The sequence below is a fragment of the Epinephelus fuscoguttatus genome, linkage group LG10, assembly GCF_011397635.1.
Source record: "Epinephelus fuscoguttatus linkage group LG10, E.fuscoguttatus.final_Chr_v1".
Classification (NCBI taxonomy): Eukaryota; Metazoa; Chordata; class Actinopteri; order Perciformes; family Serranidae; genus Epinephelus; species Epinephelus fuscoguttatus.
In genome coordinates this window covers 23,895,402-23,920,469 of record NC_064761.1, presented here as the reverse complement: position 1 = coordinate 23,920,469, position 25,068 = coordinate 23,895,402, and the positions used below count along the sequence as shown (strand labels likewise).

At 40.7% G+C, this 25,068-nt stretch overlaps 1 protein-coding gene across 3 annotated transcripts in view; it reads left to right on the top strand.

Annotated features, from left to right (window-relative positions):
• Positions 1-25,068, top strand: part of xxylt1 (xyloside xylosyltransferase 1) — a 48,561-nt gene that overhangs the window by 4,133 nt on the left and 19,360 nt on the right. For all 3 annotated transcript variants that reach the window (XM_049587891.1, XM_049587893.1, XM_049587892.1), the window contains 2 exons: positions 10,742-10,889; positions 22,314-22,446. In XM_049587891.1, coding sequence (XP_049443848.1) covers positions 10,742-10,889; positions 22,314-22,446 — 281 coding nt within the window. The remainder of the gene's footprint in view (positions 1-10,741; positions 10,890-22,313; positions 22,447-25,068) is intronic.

The window sequence follows — 25,068 nt, the reverse complement described above, 5'->3', positions numbered from 1 at the left end:
TACTTTTCTATGAAAAATGACTCAAACCGATTAGTCGACTACTAAAATAGTCACCGATTATTTTAATAGTCGATTAGTCATCGATTAGTCGACTAATTGTGGCAGCCCTAGTCAGAATGAGGATAATGCAAACAAGTTTTCTCAGATACTGGTACAGACATGTCGCTACTGTCCATATATAAACCAACATCCTAGAGATAACAGCACACACACACACACACACACATTTTGGACAGTCTCTTCTGGAAGGCATTCACAGTGTTGCACTAGTTGTGTAAAGATAAAAAACAGATCCAGCAAGAGAAGTTTAATCCCATTTTTCACACCTCTACACACCTGGCTGATCGCTGAATAAACTGGGTTGGCTTTACAGCTTCACATAAAGCTACAGAACTGATATGACCCCATGACCCTCCACGAAGACCAACACGTTGGCTGTAGGTGCTGTTTGAAGTTAAAACACATGGGGGCAGTGTTGGCCTGTCAAACTAATCCCTCACTAATGGGGATATCCCTCCCTACTGCACTCCCTCTGCCAAAACAGAGGATTATGTCCCCTCTCTGTTGCTCTTTCTTTTTCATGCAGCGTCCATTGTTTTCTCCTCTTTTGTATTCTTCACAGAGCACAAGATCATAAACTCGTTCACAGACACCCTACCCCTTTGCAAACCTGCCTCACCACCAGCTAGGCCTTTTCTCTGAGGAATGTCTCATCATCTACAACATCTGGTGTTGGTATAGCTCTGTATTAGCTCAGGCTGATCCCATGCCTGCTGTGGGTTGGTTACAGGTTTGCTCAGCTTGGCATCTTGGCAGTTCTGAGCCTGTGGGTCAGATTGCTTCCTGCTCATTTCACTCCCTGTGCTCAGACCAAGCTCAAAGTCTTCCCGGAGCACAGCTGAAGTGTGTCACGTAAAGCACTGGACAAGCTACGCTAATATAAAAAGGATCTGTTGTGTCAGAGAGAACCAGACGAAGGCTCTCTCTAAAGAACACAGCTCAAACTGGCATGCAGAGATTATCTCCCCACTCCTTACTTTAATGTATTACTGTGCCAATACTTCTTTTGAAGTTAGCCAATATACAAAACACATTGCTAAAAGGGGAAGCACCAAGTGTTGGCAGCATTAGCAAGAGGCATTAGCAAATATCCAAACACTTTGGCAATAAGAATCACATGTTATGGTTATATTTACTTCAACTGTCAGCCAGAAACCTGTTTGCCTGATATTCAGACAGAACTGTCAACTCCAACTTGGTGGAGTGGGCGGATTCAAAGGTCTGGACCTCAGCAAGACACCTGTCAGAAAAAGCATAATGTAGAAGCAGGGTGCTGCTTTGAAATACAGTTAAAATATTGTGAGATATTGCAACTTTACTGACTAACCTCAGGCTACGGTGCTGTTAGCTGTTGGTCGTATGTGCTCTCAGCACAATTTAACTTAAGTGTACATACAGTAGTTGAGCCTGACTAACACTGAATCTGGACTTTCTTTTTTAACATTTTGACTGGAGCTTGACTGGTAAATCAGAGAGGCCGATGCCAGCTTATTTATTGGTGTATATGTCACCCTATAAGCAAGAAGAAATTGCTGCACAGAAGTGTCAGACTAGGCTTAAGGGCATTTAAAAACAGAGAGCACTAACATGTTGTGATGTTGTTTCAACTGTAAAATGTCAGACTCAGTAAGTATAATGGTCACAACTCTTCAAAAAAAGAAGCTAGAGGCTCAGTATCAAGATTGTTTGTTCATGTTATGTGATTTTTGAATCAGTCACCATTTGTTATCCGATTCTCAACTTTGGTTCACTGGAGCTATAATATTCATAGTCATAACTTTGATAGGGATTTTTCAAAAATGTGGTTATTAAAGAATTGTGACCATGATATGTATTGAGCAGCACATTTTATAGTTGAAAAATATAAAGTTTTTTTGTCTGGGGTGGACAAACTATGACAACAGTTTCTTTATCATCTCAGCCATATCCTCGTCTTGGACCAGCAAATTTAGTTGCATGTCACGCCTCACCACTCTCTTATGTGGTTTCCTGTCAACCCTCTTCTCTCCACTCTCAGATAAAGACACTAAATGCCCCCAAAAAATCCAAATTAAAAAGACACTTACTGTAAAACTTCAATTAGTAGCCCAGGCTGTTATTACCTTAAATCATTTAAATCAAGAGGCCTATATTTGGGACAGGCCTTTAATTCCTTTCACACAATACTGTTGCTCAACAAAGATTTAAGAAAGATTTAAACCAGTATGAATATTACTTGTTACTTGTTTAAAAATTAAGCTTCATATAATATAACCAATTATGAATTTTTCATGTGATCAAGCTCTGACTGACAGTAACTCATGGCACTTGAGGATTACGGCACCCGGCATACCGACACAACACCACTTTATCCTGTTAAAACAATTCTCACAACTTGAATACATTTTTATGAAAAACTCTTTTGAGTCTTTTGATCTGAGGACCCTTACGGACTTAAGGAACATGGATAACTTACAAAGTAACCGAAGAATGGACACATAATTTGAGGTAACCAGCCAATTTTATACATCTGAAGAATTTATATAAAAATGAACTGCTTGGCAACCAGACCAGGAGTGTAAATGAGACAGGAGTTTGTTTGTCAAAATGTGTAGCCACAGTGGGATAGTAAAAGGGACTGGGTGTTAAATTAGGACTAAGCTTTTAATTGAAGCTTTAGGGTATCTAGCTGACATTCAGTTTACTTGTGATTAGCTAAAATGGACTGAAAGTATCAATGCTCATGTATCAGTCAGGCTCTAGTTAGTACACAGTGACCCACATAGCGATGGTAATCGAGAAACAGTTCCAGTTGAGAATCAGCTCCAAATTGGAATCACTGTCTGAGTCATATGCATTGGCGCTTATCATATTCCTTTATCGATGCTTGCGTGTTTTTCTGATAGTTGCATATTACAAAACAATGACACAGAACTCACGTGTCGACGCTGCTGGAAACTTGCAACAAGAAGGACAAAAGCATCGCTTCGTTTCACAAAGTTAGATGAAAGCAGTGCTGCTTCTAATGTCTGTAAAATGCTCATTTAAAGTAAGGCTGAAATCACCAGCAATATGCTGCAACATCTGTCTGCTCATTATGGGCTTAAATTCCAGGAATGCCATGTATTTGACACCATAGACACGAGTGCCACTGCTTCCTAACTGAGCAGCATGTCCATTACTGAGGTTATATATCCTGTTATAATAACATTAGCACCATGCAGACAGGCTTAGCACATTTTTCCTTTGACTACGAGAACAGTTAAACAGAAGAGCTTTTGCACACTGGAGTCACATGTGTGCCTTTTTTCTGCTCTGTTACTTTACTGTGTTCAGATTCAGATGATAAAACAGTTGTTGAAGCTGAAAACCTGTGAAGACCTACTTTTTTTTTCCCAACGCAGGAAATTGTTCAGGAATCGATGAAGAATCGGACCAATAAGCAGAATTGGTTTCAATAAAATCTTAACTCCCATCCATAGAGCCAGGGAAACATGCTTTTATAATTCTGTTACACAATTTTGTGCCTCTGTAAATCAAAGTTACATGCACCATAAATTGTACCAACAGGCTGTACTCCCAGTGGTTTCAACATTGCTGTGGTATCATTCCAGATCAGTGCTTTTTAGACATCATGGTTTGAGATAACGAATCATGAAATTATGTTCTGCCACTTACACAAGAACAGCCACTGTCTCCTCTGTCTCTATTGAAGCACACACTGAAGTCCTGCCAAAGTTACAGATGGGACGGGGACTTCCCGGAGGCTGACAGGGGCAGTGTATATGAGCACGATGACATCCTTGTCTGCTCATCTCGAGCCTCATTCCCCTTAATTATTTATCTCAAAGGAGCATGAGAGTCAGACAGCGGTTATGCAAGGATTTTAGCTCCCTTCACTTCTCAACTGTGATAAATTCAGTGAACCACTTGACATTCGTAACAAACAGCCTGCAGAGTCACACTGCCCAGAGGCTGTGCTCACTGCTGCTGACCACCATTCACACAACACACTGGAGCCATGTGCTTCATTCCTGTGCAGCCATTAACACAAGACAACACAGTGCTGTGATGTGATTCTCTGCTTAATGCGCTGTTCCTGTGAGAAGAATCTTTGTGTAGGAGTATACATACATATAATATGTTAATATCATGTAACTGAACTAGGAAACTCATAAGTAAATCACGAGGATCCAGTAAATTGGTAAAACATATGAAATGAAGTGGCCTTGAGGGGGGTGATAGGACCCTCATTGTGGATTCAGAACCAAAGCTTTTAAGGAGCAAATTGTTAAAATCATAATTTCCTGATAACAGGCACGCTGTGTTCTGACTGTTCTTTTAAACTTTTATCTTGTCCTTGTGCTTTTGATAAAAAGATGCACGCAGGATTTTAGTACTCTGCCCACACGAAGGCAATGAATGTTGTTGACAGAATAATGAATGTTTTAATGGCAGGATATTGGTTCTGTAAAGCTTTCTCATTCGATTTTGTCAGTATGTACAGGCATAAATGTCCCATTTTCCCCCCTCTCATCCTCTGTCCAGTAGAAAATATGATAAGCAAGCCTGGCCACAAAAGTCAAAAAAGGGAAATTTTACTTTGCACTGACGGCTCTTCAAAAAGCAGCACAACTTGCCAACAATTGTCAAGCATGTCCAACCTCTCAAGTCAACTTTGTGCAGCTAGTTTTATCTGTGTGCTAAAAATATTATTTGGCCAAATACACTAAGTGCAATGTATCAGAAGTATAGATAATAGAAATGGATTTATTTAATCACTGGATAAGTAATGCTGTTGGGCTACTGTTCGTCAATATGTCCAATAATCTGTGATCTTTGAAAAATCTGGGTTGGAGGAGGGAGGGGTGGGGAGTGCCTGGAAAAACAGCATGAAGTAATTGTCTGTAAGCAACCTAATTTTAACCTTGCACTCAATATTAAGTCCATATCTGTGTTTAAAACAATCAGCATGTGTTTCTCACAGGTTGACAAACATTTTCTCCTCCTGATACAGATTTTGCGTGAATCCCTAAAAGGTTTTACAAGGTTTTGAATCAATGAATCTAAAAATTAAGGCCTTTACTGGTATCAAAAATCAGTCTTTCAAAGTCATAAAAATGCTAAGACACGGGAAGTAGGATTTACATTTTTTTCTTTTTCCCAACATTGCATCGTAAAATCTCAAAATGATTGGTATAATTTTTTAAATAATTTGCTGAATGGCTTTGGCATTAACGTCACAAAGATCAGGATAGCAAAACCACTCATTGTATTTTTCGGCCAGGGATGCGCCGAGCCGAGGATCCGCTGTCTGCTAGCTAGCTGTCACTGAACCCTGGATGTCATGAGGAAGTTAGACTCACAAGTCAGTCTTTAGACGCTTTACTTAACTAAAGACTGATGACTTTATCCCTGATTTTGTGTTTAGATGGGCGGATACAATTTCAGAGTTTAAAAAACTCCCTACGTTGCAGAACCAATAGTAAATCTGCAGGGCGGTCCTTCAGTGGCTCGCTGAACTCTTGTGCTTGTAAACATAGTCCCACTAGAAACACGTGTAGCGGTACAAAATGGCTCAGCCGTGCTCGCAGAAAACGCCGCCAAAGTTCAGTGGATGTTTGTTGCTTTTGCGGCGACACACTCTCGCCAACTAAAAGAAACAAACATCTTTTACAAGGCCATGACTCATCCGGCCGGCCGGACTATAGAGGGAATCGCCTTGTAAACAACAGTACAGGCCAAAAGTTTGGACACACCTTCTCATTCAATGCGTTTTCTTTATTTTCATGACTATTTACATTGTAGATTCTCACTGAAGGCATCAAAACTATGAATGAACACATGTGGAGTTATGTACTTAACAAAAAAAGGTGAAATAACTGAAAACATGTTTTATATTCTAGTTTCTTCAAAATAGCCACCCTTTGCTCTGATTACTGCTTTGCACACTCTTGGCATTCTCTCCATGAGCTTCAAGAGGTAGTCACCTGAAATGGTTTTCCAACAGTCTTGAAGGAGTTCCCAGAGGTGTTTAGCACTTGTTGGCCCCTTTGCCTTCACTCTGCGGTCCAGCTCACCCCAAACCATCTCGATTGGGTTCAGGTCCGGTGACTGTGGAGGCTAGGTCATCTGCCGCAGCACTCCATCACTCTCCTTCTTGGTCAAATAGCCCTTACACAGCCTGGAGGTGTGTTTGGGGTCATTGTCCTGTTGAAAAATAAATGATCGTCCAACTAAACGCAAACCGGATGGGATGGCATGTCGCTGCAGGATGCTGTGGTAGCCATGCTGGTTCAGTGTGCCTTCAATTTTGAATAAATCCCCAACAGTGTCACCAGCAAAACACCCCCACACCATCACACCTCCTCCTCCATGCTTCACAGTGGGAACCAGGCATGTGGAATCCATCCGTTCACCTTTTCTGCGTCTCACAAAGACACGGCGGTTGGAACCAAAGATCTCAAATTTGGACTCATCAGACCAAAGCACAGATTTCCACTGGTCTGATGTCCATCCCTTGTGTTTCTTGGCCCAAACAAATCTCTTCTGCTTGTTGCCTCTCCTTAGCAGTGGTTTCCTAGCAGCTATTTGACCATGAAGGCCTGATTCGCGCAGTCTCCTCTTAACAGTTGTTCTAGAGATGGGTCTGCTGCTAGAACTCTGTGTGGCATTCATCTGGTCTCTGATCTGAGCTGCTGTTAACTTGCGATTTCTGAGGCTGGTGACTCGGATGAACTTATCCTCAGAAGCAGAGGTGACTCTTGGTCTTCCTTTCCTGGGTGGGTCCTCATGTGTGCCAGTTTCGTTGTAGCGCTTGATGGTTTTTGCGACTCCACTTGGGGACACATTTAAGGTTTTTGCTATTTTCTGGACTGACTGACCTTCATTTCTTAAAGTAATGATGGCCACTCGTTTTTCTTTAGTTAGCTGATTGGTTCTTGCCATAATATGAATTTTAACAGTTGTCCAATAGGGCTGTCGGCTGTGTATTAACCTGACTTCTGCACAACACAACTGATGGTCCCAACCCCATTGATAAAGCAAGAAATTCCACTAATTAACCCTGATAAGGCACACCTGTGAAGTGGAAACCATTTCAGGTGACTACCTCTTGAAGCTCATGGAGAGAATGCCAAGAGTGTGCAAAGCAGTAATCAGAGCAAAGGGTGGCTATTTTGAAGAAACTAGAATATAAAACATGTTTTCAGTTATTTCACCTTTTTTTGTTAAGTACATAACTCCACATGTGTTCATTCATAGTTTTGATGCCTTCAGTGAGAATCTACAATGAAAATAAAGAAAACGCATTGAATGAGAAGGTGTGTCCAAACTTTTGGCCTGTACTGTATATATACGTATTTATGTATGTATATATATATATATATATATATATATATATATATATATATACATACATAAATATATATATATATATATATATATATATATATGTGTGTGTGTCTCTCTCTCTCTCTCTCTCTCTCTCTCTCTCTCTCTCTCTCTCTCTCTCTCTATATATATATATATATATATATATAATCTCACATTTTTCACATCACTGTATCACCATTTAGACTAATCCGATGTTTGCAAAGTCTATAAACACAATGATTAAACAAACATTACTATTTCTGTGTGCAAGTTTAGCTGGGCTAACTGTTAGCTGTTAGTCGTGTCTGTAATAGGTAATAACTCATTAAACGGTCCTCTTGAAGAGGCTTCTTCAGGACTGAAGAAGCCTCTTGAATGATGATGAAACATCGTCAAGAAACTCAAGCAAGTCCAACTGGAATGACAATTGGTAAACAGAGGAGGTGACCTACGACACCATTTATCACCCACTTACAATGCAGTCTTGGGATCCCTTCCCTGATGATGTAACACCTATTCTCACCTGGACCCATCTAACCCTAACGACACCCAGGATGTCACTCACATTGCGACCTTAACAACTCTGTAAGGGTTCACACCCACACAGAGTTTAAAGCCAACAACTCTGCACCTTCTCTTTAGAACTGAAGAAGCTTCTTGGATGAGAGGTGAAACGTCTTCAGGAAACTCAAGCAAGTCCAGTTGCCTACGATATAGCACTTATGATTACCATGACCTGGATGGCTGAGCATCTTCACTGACACTGCCTACGATATAGCACTTAGGATCATCAAGTGATGTTAGAGTCCTAAATCTAATTTGCCTTAAGCTGTAGGAACCCTGTGGTAAAGGGTGGGACTTTAACTTGTTCCTCACAAACCACAGGACTTAAGTATAATAGTAACTAGTACTTAGGCTCTGAAACCTTTAAAACAACAGAGCTTCAACAGAGCTCCAATTGCATGTTCAAACATCTCAGTTTCTGAGGCTGGTTAGTGGGTGAACTCGTCTGGTTCTGGTCCCTTTGACTAGCTGTTAATATCCCGTTATATTTAAGAAAATCTAATTTTTCTTTTAATGTGAATCAAAGCTACTCACATTAAGTTTCCCCTGCACCAGTCTTTTTATGTCTATCACTATATTTGCTGATGTCCTGTATTTTAATTATCGCCCAACTTACCCATTAAATTTAAACTACCCTCAAAAGACGCACGGTAAAAGTCTTTTGTATCAGCATGTCAAATGTTGAGCAAATCACACTCTGTTAGAAAAATATGTCAAGCCAATTTTAAAAGAACTTAATACATTATTTATTGTGGCCAGTTGGGGAAAGCAGTAAACTTGGTTTAGCTGAGTTGTCTCCATGAATTGTTAATGGGAAGCCTTACAAAATAGTTTATAAAATATACAAGAATCTTCCAGAAATACGCATGCTGTAAGAGGTGGAGTTAGGTTTGTCTGACCTCAGTTTATTTTCTCAAAATCATTATTGTTGATCCTGTTTTATCAGTGTCATATTGTGCACAATCTGTCCCGTAACTTAACTTACTTGTACTTGTGGTTTGTCTCTAACTGGTTGCGACTGACAGTCGGTTTATCGTAATGAAAACACTAATTATTTGCTTTTGGTTTAAAGTTTTACTCAGTTTATAGAAACATGGAAATAAGACGCCCCCTGTAGTGTTAACTCGTGTAGTGTTTCCAAGGAGTCCCTAAAGGAGTGAGGATTATTTATCAGGCCTTAAGCAATATCACTCCTAATAACCACAGCAGTGATTTATGTCCCATTACATCACATTACGAACAGCAGTCCAGGACGGTAACAACAGAGGGCTTACCTTAATCTGCCAGGGGTCATTAAATGATGTTTGCCCATCGAGGCACACGGACCTGATTTATAATATGACCACAGCCATATTGTCCAGCTTTTATCTGAAGCCTCTAACGTACACACTTACTGATGTCAGGCTTAACCGGAAAAGGCCAGATTCTCTCGTCCAAAACCAACACATGTATTTTTTTTCCTTCCGCAGGAAAGCTTTAATGATAATCAGTGATTACTACATTTAAAAAAAAATCCTCTTTCAGTAATCTGTAGAGATGTCTGCTGGTCATGATCAGAGCAGAGGCCGCTGCCACACAGCTGTCGTGTGATTTAAAGCTCAGAGGAGCGCTGAGAGTCAGGAGACTTGGTGTTTAATGGATTGGGGTTGTGGATCAGTAAGACTGTCTGACCATCATATGATGCATCAGTCAAAACCTTTAAAGTGATGTAAGGCTAAATGCTTGTTTATCCTTATATCTGTTTTCCTTAAGACACCATGGTTCTCTTGACTTGCTGAGGACAGTAGAAGATTTATGTGAGAGGTTGCATGAGGCAGGTGGTTGTGCTTTAGTGGACTGGAAGTTAGTGTCAGTCTTTTGAACAGTACCTCCGTGTAAGACTTGTCGTTTTTGGTTTGCTGATTTCCAAGGACACACAAAAAGGACTGAACAGGTTTAAAGTCATTGTCAGTGAGATATTTCATCTAAAAGAGTATTCCCACGGACCCCAACGTTTAGCATATATCAGAACTCACAACACTCATTCATGCAATTAGAAATGCCACATCAGTGGGTTACTGTACTGTGATGATGGTTTGCAGAAGCATGTCATGAATTGGTGGTATGGTTGCTATAAATAGCCACAGCTGCCATTAGTGACAGCTGGTCTGGTGCTGTTGGAGAACCTGCACCTTTTCTCTTGGTAAAATTGCACTTTCTTTGCTGAATTTCTTAGTGACAGTAAGTTGTGGAGCAGGCACGACTATCAATATCCAAACGGTTGTTTAAGGGCGTTTCAGCATCAATTTATGGCTCACTGTGGGAGTGGAAATGAGGCTTGTGCACCTGCGCCCAGCTCCACAATTGAGATTTATGAAACAGTATCGGGGATAGGCATGGCTTTAGAATGCATATTGCTGTCTTTGTAGATTCACGACTAAAACAGTATATATGCACAGAGTTTAATGCATCTGGCTCCAGGTGGTTCTGTGTGGAAAAATGTCCCATTCACCTCTGATTCCTCTCACAGTCTCCTGCAGTAAAGGGCTTATTGATACTGACAGAATATGTTAATATAATGTAAATGTTATTTAGTACAGTCATTTTTATGAGGGGGGATGAGAACTGATGCTAAAAAGGATTTGAAAAAGAACGTGCATTACAACATAAACCTCAGACGGCATGTACCAGTAGTCTCATAAAATGATATCTTTAGTAGTCCCATATATCTCCCAGCTCTACTACAGTTATTGTAAAGACATGATTCCTCTGTGTTGATCTTCAGGTGCTGTTCCATGACGTGGTGGCTCTCACACAGAAGCTGTTCCCAATCGTGGAGGCCATGCAGAAGCACTTCAGTGCCGGCTCTGGGGCTTACTACAGCGACGCCATCTTCTTCCTGTCTGTTGCCATGCATCACATCATGCCTGAAGGTAAGGAAGGCACATGTTGTCACAGATCTTTGTCACAGACTTATCTTTAGATGTTATTAATACCATAAATAGGTGTTGGTAAATGCTGTAATCTCTTACCCTGAGTGGAAACTATCCATGTAGATAGGTGTAGTTTTATTTGCAGTGGTTTTGAGTTCCTAGCGCTGGACATTTCCAGAAAGTGTCCCATAGATGTCAAGCTGATGTACAGCATTTTGGGTGTTTCAACAGTTAAAGTATGTCCAGACATTATTGATGTGAACAAACCTTTAACAGAAAACAATAAAAACTTAGATTTGATTGATGGTTAGTATTTTCCTGTGTATTAAAATCCTGTCATTCAACATGAAAAGTGACAGCAGGTTGCAATATGAACCTGTCACATGTGGATCAAGAATTATGCCATAAAGTTTTAACATGTCACTTTCTGTGAGGATGAAGTTGCACACAGCATACACCAGAATTTCATCTGGGCAAATAACGAAAATCTTCAGGGTTTCAGTTTTTAAAATAAGCTGTTGACTAAGAAAGAGCCCACGCATCACATCTAAGAAAATCTCTCTCTCTCTCTCTCTCTCTCTCTCTCTCTCTCTCTCTCTCTCTCTCTCTTTCTTTTTTTTACATAGACATTGTGTGTTACTGCAGACCATATTTTAAATTCACTCAGCTGCTCACTCTCCTATCCTGGCACAGCAGGTGCACAGCTGGAAAAGGCAGTATGGGCAGGTATCTAACAGACACGTGGCAGGCTGCAGGGGCCCCTGGGAGTAAGGAAGGGAGGATGTGTTTTGTCGCCGCTGCCCACATTAGTGCCCCCTGTGTTGGTGCTGACCGATGGCAGCACTCCCCTCTGTTGTGCTTCACTTCAGTGGACGTGCAGCATGGGGCATCACTCCACAATTGAACCAAACTGGGCTCTGGATCAAAAGTCACCTGAGCCACACATATAAAACCTTGAGTTTCCGTCTTACAGGCAGCAGGGCATCGTCCTATTTTAAGTTTTGAAAGTGTAACTGGGAGTGCACAGAGGATACAATGTGAACACTTTAGATCACGTTTATTTTAAGTTGTGATTTAGGCATAATAATTAAAATATATAAAGGGATAGTGCACCTAAAAATGAAAATGTCACGCGAGACCGTGAGACACGGGCACTGTGTTCATGTGTGTTCATGTGCTTTTGCTGGTCTCGTGCTTGCGCACACGTGAGCGCGGTGCACAGAGAGGCAGTTAGAGCTACAGGCTACAATGAGGCTAAAAACAGAGTTCAAATGAAGTTTTTCCAAACAACTTTTTATGTCGGGGCTTCAGGACACTTTGATCACTACGGACGAGCAGTATGGAGATATTTTGTGGTTTCAGTTTTGTGTTTTTGGATGTTTCAATGTGGGGCACCGTAAGCCTCCATTAGGTAGAGTTGTGTTGCTACCCCCTCTCCCCTTAGATCTCCAGAAGTGTTGTGAGGACTCTAAAACTTCACCTGAGCCTCCATCGGCATATGGGTGAGCAGATAATGGCTGAATTTTCATTTTTGGGTGCACTATCCCTTTAATAGGGGTTGACATTCAGCAGCAATAGCTGGAGGCATTATGTTTTCAGGCTGTTCATCGTCTGTCCGTTCTAGTCCAGCTGTCCGTATTTCAAGAATCCCTTCAGGAATTTTCTTCAAATTTGGCGCAAATGTCCCCTTGGACTCAACGATGAACTGATACAATTTTGGTGGCAAAGTCAATGTGACCTTGCATTTGCGTCATTCTCATGAATGCAATATCTCAAGAAAACCTTAAAGAAATTTCTTCAAATTTGGCACAAACATTCACTTGGACTCAAAATAAAGTGATAATAATTTGGTGGTCGACAGTCACAGGTCAAGGTCAGTTTGACCTTGCATCCATCTCATTCTCATGAACGCAATATCTCGAGAACACCTTAAGGGAATTTCTTCAAATTTGGCACAAACCTTCACTCGGACTCAAAAATAAGCTGATTAGAATTTGGAGGTCGAAGGTCAAAGATCAAAGTTAGTGTGACCTCACCAAACATGTTTTTGGCCATAACTCAAGAATTCTTGTGCTAAATCTGACAAAATTTCACATAAATATCTAATAGGATATAACAATAAAGTGATGACATTTTATATCCAAAAGGTCAAAGGTCAGCTTCACTGTGGCATCATAATGTTTTGCAAAAACACCATCAACGTCATAACTCAGGAACAGAAGGGGAGACATTTGGTCAGATACTGAATTGGTGATACTAATCTCGGGTGTCAACCTTGAAAATGTGCTGATTGTATAGATCATCTTTGCTGTGGGGTTGAGGATGTATGTGAAGCACTCATGTTTTCACAGTCATGGAAGGACTGCAAGTGAAATTCTGACTGGTGTGCGGAGGCAAAGAGCCGCGGGGTGGTAATTCTAGTTATGAACAGAGGATGTAGTGATGTGTTTTTCACTCTGAGGCTGAGAGTATTTCAGCAGTTACATGCATTAAATTATTTTTATGAACACCACAGCAGAGAGAATCGGTCATCTGCGTGAGCTGGAGGCTGAATTTCTTCATTTTTTTTTAGCTTTCCATCAAAGAAAAATGCAGCATGTCCAATATTTGAAGGTTCGACAGCTCCTGTGGTCAGATTCAGGTTTTCTTTAAGGTACACATCAAAGTGTGCTATTTACATTACTCAGGGAAGCAGGATATCACTTAAAGGGCAGAAGAGGAAAAAGAGAAATGTCTTAAGACAAAACAGGACGATCAATAAAAGATTGTGCTGGGGGGGTGGGTGAATGTTTGATTGTGTAGTTTTCACTCAGTCGTCAGCTCTGTGGTGAAGCAGAAAGTTGTTTTGACTGGATTTTAAGCATCCCCTTGCATGAGCTGGAGGTGCACATCTGATGCTGTCTCACGTTGTGTCCCTAAAATGCTTATTGATCAGCCACATGTGCCACCCGGCTGCTTTGTGTCCAAGTGGTCACACATTTCTATTTAAAGAATCCTTTTATCTCTAAAGGGCATAATGTGGTTGTCTTAGCAGAGAGAGAGTGGGGGTACTGTTTTCCCAAAACTCTTTTGATTCAGCGAGCTGCGCGGCGGACACACAACATCATTTATGATTAAAGACACAGTGAAACAAACGTGATATCCATAAATAAAAGTAGCAGCTGCAAGTGGGAGGGCTGGAAATTTAACATCCTCCAACAACTTGTGAAGTGGGAGCTGTTGTGATTTCAGCGAGTTTAATTTGGTTGTCAAAAGAGAAGGAAGAAATAGAGGAAATTGTCAGCACTTTGGGTTCAGTGTTCAACAAGCCACACAGCCAGAACAGGATAAATGGGAAACTGAAAGGTTTAAGATGAACGATGAGCTAAATTGAGGTGATCAGACAGTAACTGTTGCACAAAACCACCACACTAATGTGCTTTCAATAACAGCAGTTAAACACAAAAATACATCACAATATTTTTGCTAAGAGAAGACATTTAAATATAAATGTGATATACTGTATGTGTGACAGTGTTAAAAGCAGTCAGTAGGCTTAAAAAGAGGACTCTATTGTCACACCATCTGTCCTTGGAGGATGAAAATAAAATTGCACAATGGAAACCTGTTGCATTAATGATAAGGTTCCTACGAAACACTGTTTTTGTTCGAGGAGAGGTGTTCCATGTTTTGTTTCCCCTCCAGAGATGTCAACATGCTGCGACTTGAGTCTTTCCTACAAGCTCGACCTCTGTTTTCCACCTCAGGTAGAAGTGGCACCGCTGATGTGTGAATTGCTTTGCTGAAGTGAGAAAGATGGTAGCTGGGAGCGAGGTAGTACCTTTTCTACTGGGTGTCATACAGAGCTAAAATTACACAGCAGATGGGTGTCAAAAATGCTGATTTATTATAATAGTGTTTCAGGTTCCATCTTTATTTGCCTCTTGACAGCCATCTGTTTCACCTCTCATCAGTGCCTGGTGAAAATTCCAAAATGAAGCAGCAGAAATGTACTTTAACTTTGTGTTTGAACTGGAGATTATCACAGTGTATCGCCTTTCTTAAACACTAAGGTTCAGCGTCTTTAGCAGACATCCCTGCTATCATCAGGGACGTCAATCAGACCTCCTGTCCTGTTTCTCCTGAGCTGATAACACAGAGCTAATAACTCTTCCCACTATCTTTAATGATATAAAAAAAACAGACCAGGGTTGAATATGAGTGGGATTGTGGAGTGGATAGCACTGAAGCTAAATTTAAATGTCCCAACTTCCTCTGACTAGCAGTGAGAGTCATTGTCCCTTACTGATTGACTGCCAGATGTTGAAATTAGGGTTTGATATAGGCTTGGGTGGTGTCATGGTATTATGGTTTACCAGGTCAACAAGACTAGCCAGCATGTTTTCAGAATTTTCACTAAAGCAATGTAGGACTGGGCGATCTGCAGTGTCAGGGATGCGTGTCATTGTACATGCCCATTTTTCACTGCAAAGTTTGTGCTGAGGTGAGGAGGAATTTAAAGTAGTGTGGACATAATGAAAAGAGGGGAAATGGGGAAGTGAAGAGCAAAGCGGGGGTGAAGCTGAAGAAAAGCTTGTGTTATGCTCAAAAATGGACGAAATTGTGGATAAAAAAGGTTACACTATGTCAATAATTTGTAAGTGGTTTGGCTAGGTGAAAGGTGATGACGCACGGACAAAGACGGTCTGCAAAATATGTCCTCGGTTGGTGCCAACCAGGACGGGAAACGCAACAAACCTTTTCCATCACCTGAAAAGGTGGCATGACAGCAACAACACTGAGAGCATGAACATCCGATCTATAGTGTCCTCTTTTGCCGCTGTAACCCCGTATATGAGAAGCGATCGAAAAGAAGCAGAGATATAACAGATGCAGTGTCATACTCTAGCCAAAGACATGACGCCAGTAGCACTGAGGAGAAAGACGAGTTCAAGAAATTAAAGTGCTAGACTGCAGGTACGAGCTCCCAGGCAGGAAATATTTTTCTTAAACTGCTCTGCCCCAGCTTTATGACGAGTGCCGTGGGAAGCTGGAAAATCATATGGCTTCTTTCGGTGTCAGATCAGGATACTTTTCAAACTTGCAGCATTACCAAATTATATATTGTGATAAATACTGATATTGATCCAAACAGGGAAAATTATCGTGTTAATACTTTTTGCCATATCGCCCAGTCCTAGCACAATGCCATCACGCTGGAAAAAGTCAAAACTTGGGTTGCAGTCCAGCAAAAGTAGTGCTGCCTGCTCTTGTCATTTAAAATATTTATTATCATGTCGACCACTTTGAAAAAAGAAAATAGATAAATAAAATATCAGAAAATCAATTTTAAATTAAGAATGATTTTCACAATTTTCAAAATGCATTTATTTAAAGACAAACTCATGACCTGAAGCTTTTTTGTGTTTTTGTCTTCATATAAAATCATTATATAACTAGTGCTCGTGACCACTCTGTTTACTACAAACAGCAGAAGACAGTTCTTGCAGCAGGAAACACATCAACTTGCATACATAATGAGTGTGAAAATGAATTTCAAGTGATCTCCTGCTTTGAAAAAGCCGGGGTGTTTTCCAGAGAACGTTGGTAAATGCAGACAACAAGGACCCTTACAAACAGGCTGTAAGTGCTCACATCAAGACTGATATTAGGGCTTAATGAGGTTGACCCACTTTCTTCCTGGAAAAAAAAGAAAGTGATGTTAGATAACAGCGTCTCTGTTGTTTTTTTGCTGTGGCTGAGTTGAGGTTTACTCTGATCTGACCAGAGCCTCAGGCACGCTCTGAGCCACCCTAACAACGTTAGTCCTGCAATAAATTCTCAACACCAACGCACCTGGTCAGGATTGAATTTAACCCTCCATTTTTCTTCAAATCCATTTCGTCCTTGCAAGACCTAATATTCAGCAGAGATCTGCCATCACTAATGTGTGAGTTTTCTCAATACTGCTGGGGGGAGATGAAGAGTAAATCCAGGTCAAAGTCAGTTAAAACAACTGACTGCCAGCAGTGAGACATAAGTTTGCATGTTCTCCCCGTGTCAGCGTGGGTTTTCTCCAGGTACTCCGGCTTCCTCCCACAATCCAAAGACATGCAGGTTAATTGGTGACTCTAAATTGCCCGAAAGTGTAGATGGTTGTCTGTCTCTATGTGTCAGCCCTGCGATAGTCTGGTGACCTGTCCAGGGTGTACCCCAACTCTCGCCCATGTCAGCTGGGATAGGCTCCAGCCCCCCACGACCCCCAACGGGATAAGCGGTTACAGAAAACGAATGAATGAATACATAACAGTTATATAATGTTATTATAGTAATAGAGACAATTATTTTATTATAATAATAATAGCTGACTGTATAACTGAAGAATAAACACATTCTCTGTGACATCGTCACATGTTGACATTTTGGTCATGGACTTTCCATGTCCACATGTGACGTGCAAGGTACCCTGGGTGCATTTCTTGTTGACGTTCTGGGACAGTGTGTCAAGTTATCTTCTTTCAAGATACACTTCTATTTTCACAGGAACTTAAACGTTTACATACAATGTCTTTCAAAATAAATGCACTATGTTGGTACAACTACGCGAACTGACATTTCTTTTGCTTCAACAACAAAAACCATGTGGTTAGGTTTAGGAAAAAAGAACAGGGTTTGGCTTTAGAATCTTATGGGAAGCAAACACTGCTCTCTGAGGTGAAAGTCAGTGGTTGTTGGACCCATCCGCCGTCAAACTATAATGGCAACCGGCTGCATATTATGCCGATGTTAAAGGATGCTTTTTTTTCTTTGGTTTCTGACGCCACAAGTCAGTGCCCAAGCGTTGAATTTGGACAACTTCGGAGTGAGACTGGGCTCAAAAAATGTATACTGTAGCCCTCACCTCTAAAACATTGTTGCGTAATTGTGTGAGCAATTGAAATACACTTAAGTACTATTCGGACGGGATTAGTTTTACATAGGGATGTGGACTAATGTCAGTTTACCACAGGATGTCTGTAATATAAAAATCTCTGGAATTCTACCAGAGATGGGAGTGGTAACTCGGTTTGCATCCTGGCATCACCTCCCTGTTGGCATGTGCATGCTATGTTGCTTCCTGTGAGCATCAGCTGAAGGATAATCATAATTAATGATTAGCCCAATATGAAATATTGCCCATGATCAGGATTGTGTGTACACAACGATTAGCAATATGGATTTATATTAGGCCTACCTAACACAACCAGAAGTCTCGTGGCTCTGAAAAGTGCTTTCTTCTCGACCTTTTTGATTGGTCTCCCAAGTAGGGCTATGCAGTCATTAGAAGAATGTCCACTATCACAACTGCCGACAATACCGAATGCTTCTTCAAGCGACTCCATCATCGTAAAAAAAACGCGAAAAACTAGTCGGAAACTCGGAAAAATGGTTGTTAACAGGATGTGACGAAATATTTACATACATTTTAACAGAGGATCGCGTTCGCACGGGATTAATATTACCCAAGGACATTATCCGTAATGATTACAGACATGGCGCGTTCTGACGGGACTAAAATCCCTGGTAATAATTACTTTACCCCACGTCTCCACGTTAAACTAATCCCGTCCGAATAGGGCTTTACAGTTTAATTAGTAATGTGTTATATAGGTGCACACTGGCTGCAGTGAGGTTGTTGTACATGTGTTGACTTTAGGTAAACTCAGTAGTTCACCATAAGCTTTAAACTTTAGGGCAGTAATACAGCACAGAATAGCTACCGTCAACAGTGACCGACAGCACTACAGAAACACATTCATTTGGTTAGGAAGTCTTAATATCTCCTCCTTTCATTTCTGCTGAAAGCAAATGAAAGAAAATAAAGAGATGAGCACGGTACGAGAGGAAATGAATAAGAGTAATGCCCCTTCTGTCTTTTCTTCCCGTCTTGTCACATCAGGCTCATACTTAGCTTTTGATAAACAAGGAAAGCTTTCAGGCCTGAAATACTAATACACTAATTGACAGTTATGGCATACTCTGCCTTGAACAAATAATTATTTTCCTTTGATGCTTCTGTATATCATGAAATGGTTTTGCAGTGGACATGTGGGGTTTTTAAACAATGGATTTTGTCACTGTGAGCATCAGTGCGCCTTAAGGCACTTTAACTGATAATCCCACAGGCCCTCTTTATCCTAAAACTAACATTTGAATGAAAACTAGTGGAAAAAGTGTTTTTTGGTCCATAGTTTATGCTTCAGTTGCTGTCAACAAGTCAGATATGCCTTTTGTTATCTGCAGACTATCAAATCAAACAGGTGGCATTGCAACCAGATTCTTTCATTGTGTTAAAACATCACGAGAAAATCCTGGAATTGAAGGTTTCTGCAAACCATGGATACATTACATTTGCACATTATTATGTAGCTGACACATTAAAACTTAATATTTCAGCAGCGCTATGGTTAATGTGTGTTTAGGTTTAGGGACAAAAATCACTTGGTCGTTGTAAGGGAAAGATCGTGTGTTGGCTCACACACAATACCATGTTGAGGGCCACAATTCCATCAGGAACAGCAGTAATATCTCGGTTAAAAAGCGGAAAAGTAGCTATGTGTCAGTAAAAAAAATGCCTTTTGTGCCTAAACAGACACTGGAAGGGGCGCCACTAGCTCACCTGGTAGAACAGGCGCCCAGTGTACAATGACTTAATCACAACCTTTTTTCTGTTCGTCTCCGACAGTGTTTTTTTTTTTTTTTTTTTTTTAGCTTGGCAGGCATCTTGTTCAGGGGATGGGTTTATATTACTTCACAAACATTGATATAATAATAATTGATATAATGAGAGTGATGGCTTTAAGGCAGTGGTGCAAACAATAAATTTAGGATGAGAGAAAGTGGAGCAGGCATCACCAGAGTCCTGTAATACATTCAAATCACCTTTTTATTGAAATCCTAATGTGCTGTGATGAAACACTGCCCTACTTTCACCTTCACAGTCATGGATCTAACATCAAACCCACCACATCTCAGTGTTGTAACAACTTCAGGCCCTCTTCCTGTTATCCCCCCACTTGTTAAGCCCTGTTAGTACAAACAAACAGCGTCGACCACTCGGAGATTACTCATCCAAGCCCCTCTCTGTTGCCACAGTGCACGAAGGCATTGTGATGCCAGCTTCCTTGTTTGGAGAGCACAGAAAACAGGTCGTTGCTGTACTGCTGAGTCTTCTTTCCTTCTGTCACTTGTTTCAACAGAGGCCTCAAATATCTTTGCAGCACAAACTCTAGCTATGATTTCCCCAAACTTACATGCACACCCTTTGTTTTGCATTTCAGCTGGCTTTGTGGAGGCCAAAGGTGTGATTTATTTTTCTTTCTAAAATTAAGTTTTCGTCTGTGATGTTTGGCCCCTTTGAGTACAATCCTGTGTTGGTTACCTTTCTATTTTTACCCCCACAGAATAGTGTGCCCCAGGAATGAGTCCCAAAGCCCAGAAGTTAGTTGGCATTTTTTGCACTCCCAGTTCCTTTGTCTCAAAGTCAGTGAGCTTTTTTTTTTTTTTTTTTAATGGATTTTTGGTAAAGATGTCCCAGTCAAGTTTTTGTTTTTTTTGTTTTTTTGTTTGCCCCCAGTCCCGTTCCAAGTAATTTAATATTTTTACTAGATAATACGGCTGCACAGTGCACACTCCAAGGACACTGAAGTTACTAAAATCAAATGTACCCTGCTTAAAAATTAAGGGAACACTTAATCATCACAGTATAACACAAAGTCAGTTAAACTTGAGGGATATCAACCTGTCCATTCAGGACACATTCAGTGATGTGAATCAGTTTCAGCGGCGTTGGTGCAAATAAAAGTGACGACAGGAGCAATGAAGAGGCAAATGCAAGACAACCCCCAGAACGGGAATAGTTTTACATGTGGTTGCCACAGACAGTTGCTCTCTCCTTATCCGTCCTGACTGATTCTTCTCTAGTTTTAGCCGCAGGAGCACTGCCAGAGGGCTTCAAAATGACCTCCAGCTAGCTACTGGTGTGCATGTTTCTGACTAAACTGTCAAAAACAGACTCTATGAGGGTAACATGAGGGCCCAACTTCCTCTAGTGGGACCTGTGCTCACAGCCCAGCACCATGCAGCTTGATTGACATTAGCCAGAGAACACCACACCACCATTGGCGCCTCGTTCTCTTCACAGATGAGAGCAAGTTCACACTGAGCACGTTACAAGCGTGAAAGAGTCTGGAGATGGCGTGGTGAACATTATGCTGCCTGTAACATCATCCAGCATGACCGGTTTAGTGGTGGGTCAGTGATGGTCTGGGGAGGCATATTCTCACACAGGGTCTCACAGACCTCCATGTCATAGCCAGTGGTACCCTGACTGCTGTTACATAGCAGGATAAAATCCTCAGAGCATCCATACTGGATGTGATGGTGCAACAAAATTAAAAAATCACATTTTCCCTGTGTATTATAGTTCATGTTTGGTGCTGCTGTATATATAATCATCTGACACATTATAGACTAGCTGGCAGCTGGATCTCAACAAGACTTTAAAGAACTGAAACAGATCTGAAATCATGTTGAACTAAGCTCTGAAGGCTGATGATGCAGACAACCCATGCAGCTTATTATCTTGAAATACTCTCATCTTTTAAGTCCTTCAGCACCAGTTGTACCAACTCAAACCGACCTGGTGCCAACAAACGTTTACTGCCCTCAAACTAGAGGCCGTCATATTTGACAGTTTGTCTTAAGCTGACAAGTGTTTTCATCAGTTCAATAACCACACAGTGCCCCTGGCACACCATTCCTGAGTGTTTCCCATCCTTTCATCACCATGCCTACCAGCAAAACATAGGAAGCTGAAACAATGAACAGATGAGGGCCTGAATATCCTGGATACTGCTGTTACCACTTCATCCCCAAACAACTGTGTTAATCATTCACTGTACAAACGCTCACAACTGCCAAATGTGCAATTTTTTATAGTCATGCTCCACTTTCTTCACATTTCTTCCCATAATTCAAAGATATTTTCATGCCGTTTTCTTTTTTCTAGGTCAAGGGTAACATTACAGAAAGCCCAACACAGAGAAACCATTAAATTGTGTTAAGCTTTTCGAGAGTGTAGTCAGTCTGCTCTATATCCTCCAGCTGTGTTTTCCTGGAAGGACTCTTAGAAGTGATTAGGCAGACACTCACTGGATGATGTGCCAGTGATCAGAGAATTCAGCCTACGTGCATAGTTGACTCAGAAGTAAATTTCCTGGGATTATTTTAAAAATGGAGAACTATTTTTTGTCCTTAATCAAATGTGATTCACTCACATGGAGCGGACAGCAGTCGCTTGTTTTTGTCAAACAGCAGCTATTCTTTGAATAATTTGCATGTTTAGGATAACCTTAATGGTTCCTTTACAGTTGCTGCTGTCTGACTGATGTGTTCTTCTTTCAGGTCTGACACGCATAGTGCAGCTCGACCTGGACCTGAAATACAGGACCAACATCAGGGACCTTTTCCAAGAATTTGACCAGTTCCCTCCAGGAGCTGTAATAGGCATCGCCAGAGAGATGCAGCCAGTCTACAGGTAGGAAGTGTGACACAATACATTAGCTATTAGTGATGCAAATTTGTCAGGGCCATACAAAATACTCTGTGATATAAATGTGTCCAATCAGAAGTCTGTAGGGGTAGGGGTGGGTGATATGGCCCTAAAATAATATCACAATATTTCAGGGTATTTCTGTGGTAACAATATTGTTGACAATGTCACAAATTAGTAAGAAACATTATTATTAATTTAAGAGCTTAGAATTGAAACAAAATAAGTGATATAGTCTTACAGTTTACCTTCAAATATTCAGCAAAAACTAAACAAAAATGATCTCTCATTTCTTTAGTTTGTAAACAACAACAGTAACTCAGAGTTAGATTCAGATTCTATATACAATATTAATAGTTCAACAAAATAAAAACTACCACAATTTACACATTTGAACAGTTACCAAGCACAAAAAAATCCTCCTTCTCCTCTTATCATCACGCTGAAACCTGTGACAGGCTGTAAGGCTACCATATCGCACATTCATATATATGTAGTTTTTTTGTCAAGCCGTGAGCGTCATGCAGGTTTACACTACCAAAGGTTTAAAATAATAGTAAAATCACTTGACAACACCGACTCTCACGTGTGCATGATGAGAGAGGAGAGGGAGAGATGCTGTGCTGCTGCCGGAGGAGCCGCTGAATGAGTTCCCTCCGAGTGGCAACTTGCTAAAAAAGTCTGAGAAGTCGGGTTGTTCTGTCATCAAAAATTAAAGACGCCACGGTTTATTCAACACTATTAAAGCTGCTCCACTTTCTAACCACTGTGAGTCTGTAATAGTTTTGCTTTCAGCCATGCTTGTTGTTGCCGTATGTAACAGCATGATGTCAATATGTCAACAAGTCGAAATATCGTGAATATCATGTTGTGAATTTTTCATATCGTATTAAAAATTATACTGGTATTATCGTGAATAAGATGATGTAGCACACCCCTTGTCCCTGGTTTTAAATGGAGACTAAATGAAAGACAGTTGTCCCAGCAGTCCAACATTTGACTGTTATACATTAATTAATTAATTAATTAATTAATTAATTTCTACCGCACATATCCAAGTGTTGTTGTGACTGGTGCTGACTATCAAGCCTCACAGGGATTATCAAAAACTGTTAAGTGTACTAACAATGGAATGCTTAGTCAGTTTCTTGATTGTGTTTTCTTAATCTTTAAAAGATTTTACTTGATTTAATTCATAAATGTAAAAGATGTTTGACCCCACTGCATCTAGACTAAACCAGAAACAGTGCTTCTTCTTGTTTTGTCACTCAGTGCATCTTTCGTATGAGCAAGTCCATGCCTAATGTTGCTTGAAAAAGCTGGAAAGATTGTCAAAAAATTTAAAAACGACAAAAATATCTCTGGTTGTCAGGTTCATTTTGCAGCGCTCATATGCTAAATTTATACATGGACTTGGTGAGAGCAGGCACATTAGCAATATCCCGCTTATCACTTCCTCACTAATGGGTTAAAAGCCACCGTACTAATCTCACTCAGTCTTTTTGACCCCAGATGGATTTTAGTTTTTATCAGCCTCACTTGCACATTCACAGTTTTTTTTCCTCTCACAGTTTCTAAGTGAGAAAGAACATCATAAGTCTCTCATACAGACTCTGATTCACAAGAACCCCAGCAGTGTTTCCGGCCTGTCTTTTCCTGACTACAGACAAAAATTAAAAAGTTGTGATGCAACAATTAACAGAGACGTGATTGTTGGTCCAGGATTTTCCTGAGAAACGAAATGAAACGCATTTAAAATGTGTTTAAGTAATGGTAAATTTAAAATCCACTGCGATCAGAACAGTGATGTAAGTAATTAGATCGTCTTCAAGTAGACATAAGGGATGTTGATTCATTACACCCAAGGCCACATTCCAAAATCTGTAGCGTCACGCTTTAGCGCTGTAACACCGGAATCATCTTACTGTGTTTCAGCTTGTGCATCCAATTCAGTCTGAATTTACTGAGTGTGTGACAGCAAATGAAAGCTCTTTTGACGGAAACGCTGCTGCCATGACAAAAAATTATATATAAAGGTGTTGTCCCCTCATTAATTATACGATCACTGTTTCCTTCGTCAAAACTCAACCAGCGCAAAACTGCTGAGAACCCTTTTTACCTGTCACTTAGAGCCAGTGCTGCAAGATGGTGATCCACGATGGCATGGCAACCATACAGTTGCAGTCAGCAACACTGACAGTATGATGTGATGTTTTCATGAATAAGCTATTTTAATTCCATCATGTCAGAGAATTAATGGAGGATTTGGCAGAATGTAAGCAGAAAGACGCCCCTCGTCAGGAAACATTTTGTTCTCATCCTGTGATTCACAAGTGTCTCCTGTCTTTTTGTTCGACCTGTCTGGAGAAAAAAAAACAATGTGCTCATCTCCAACGCTGACAAACACACAGATAAGATCCGTATAACCTTCTCTAACTGGCTGTATTTCTTTTGCCCTACATGTCAGGTTCATTTGGACGTCTATCAAGTGAACTTATCGAACCCACTTTGACTTTAGGTTACAGTGTCCCGTGGTGGCACCGCTCGAGACTTTACTCCTCCCTCCTGTCATCTTCAGCCCTGCACACCAGGACACCCCCTCAGACC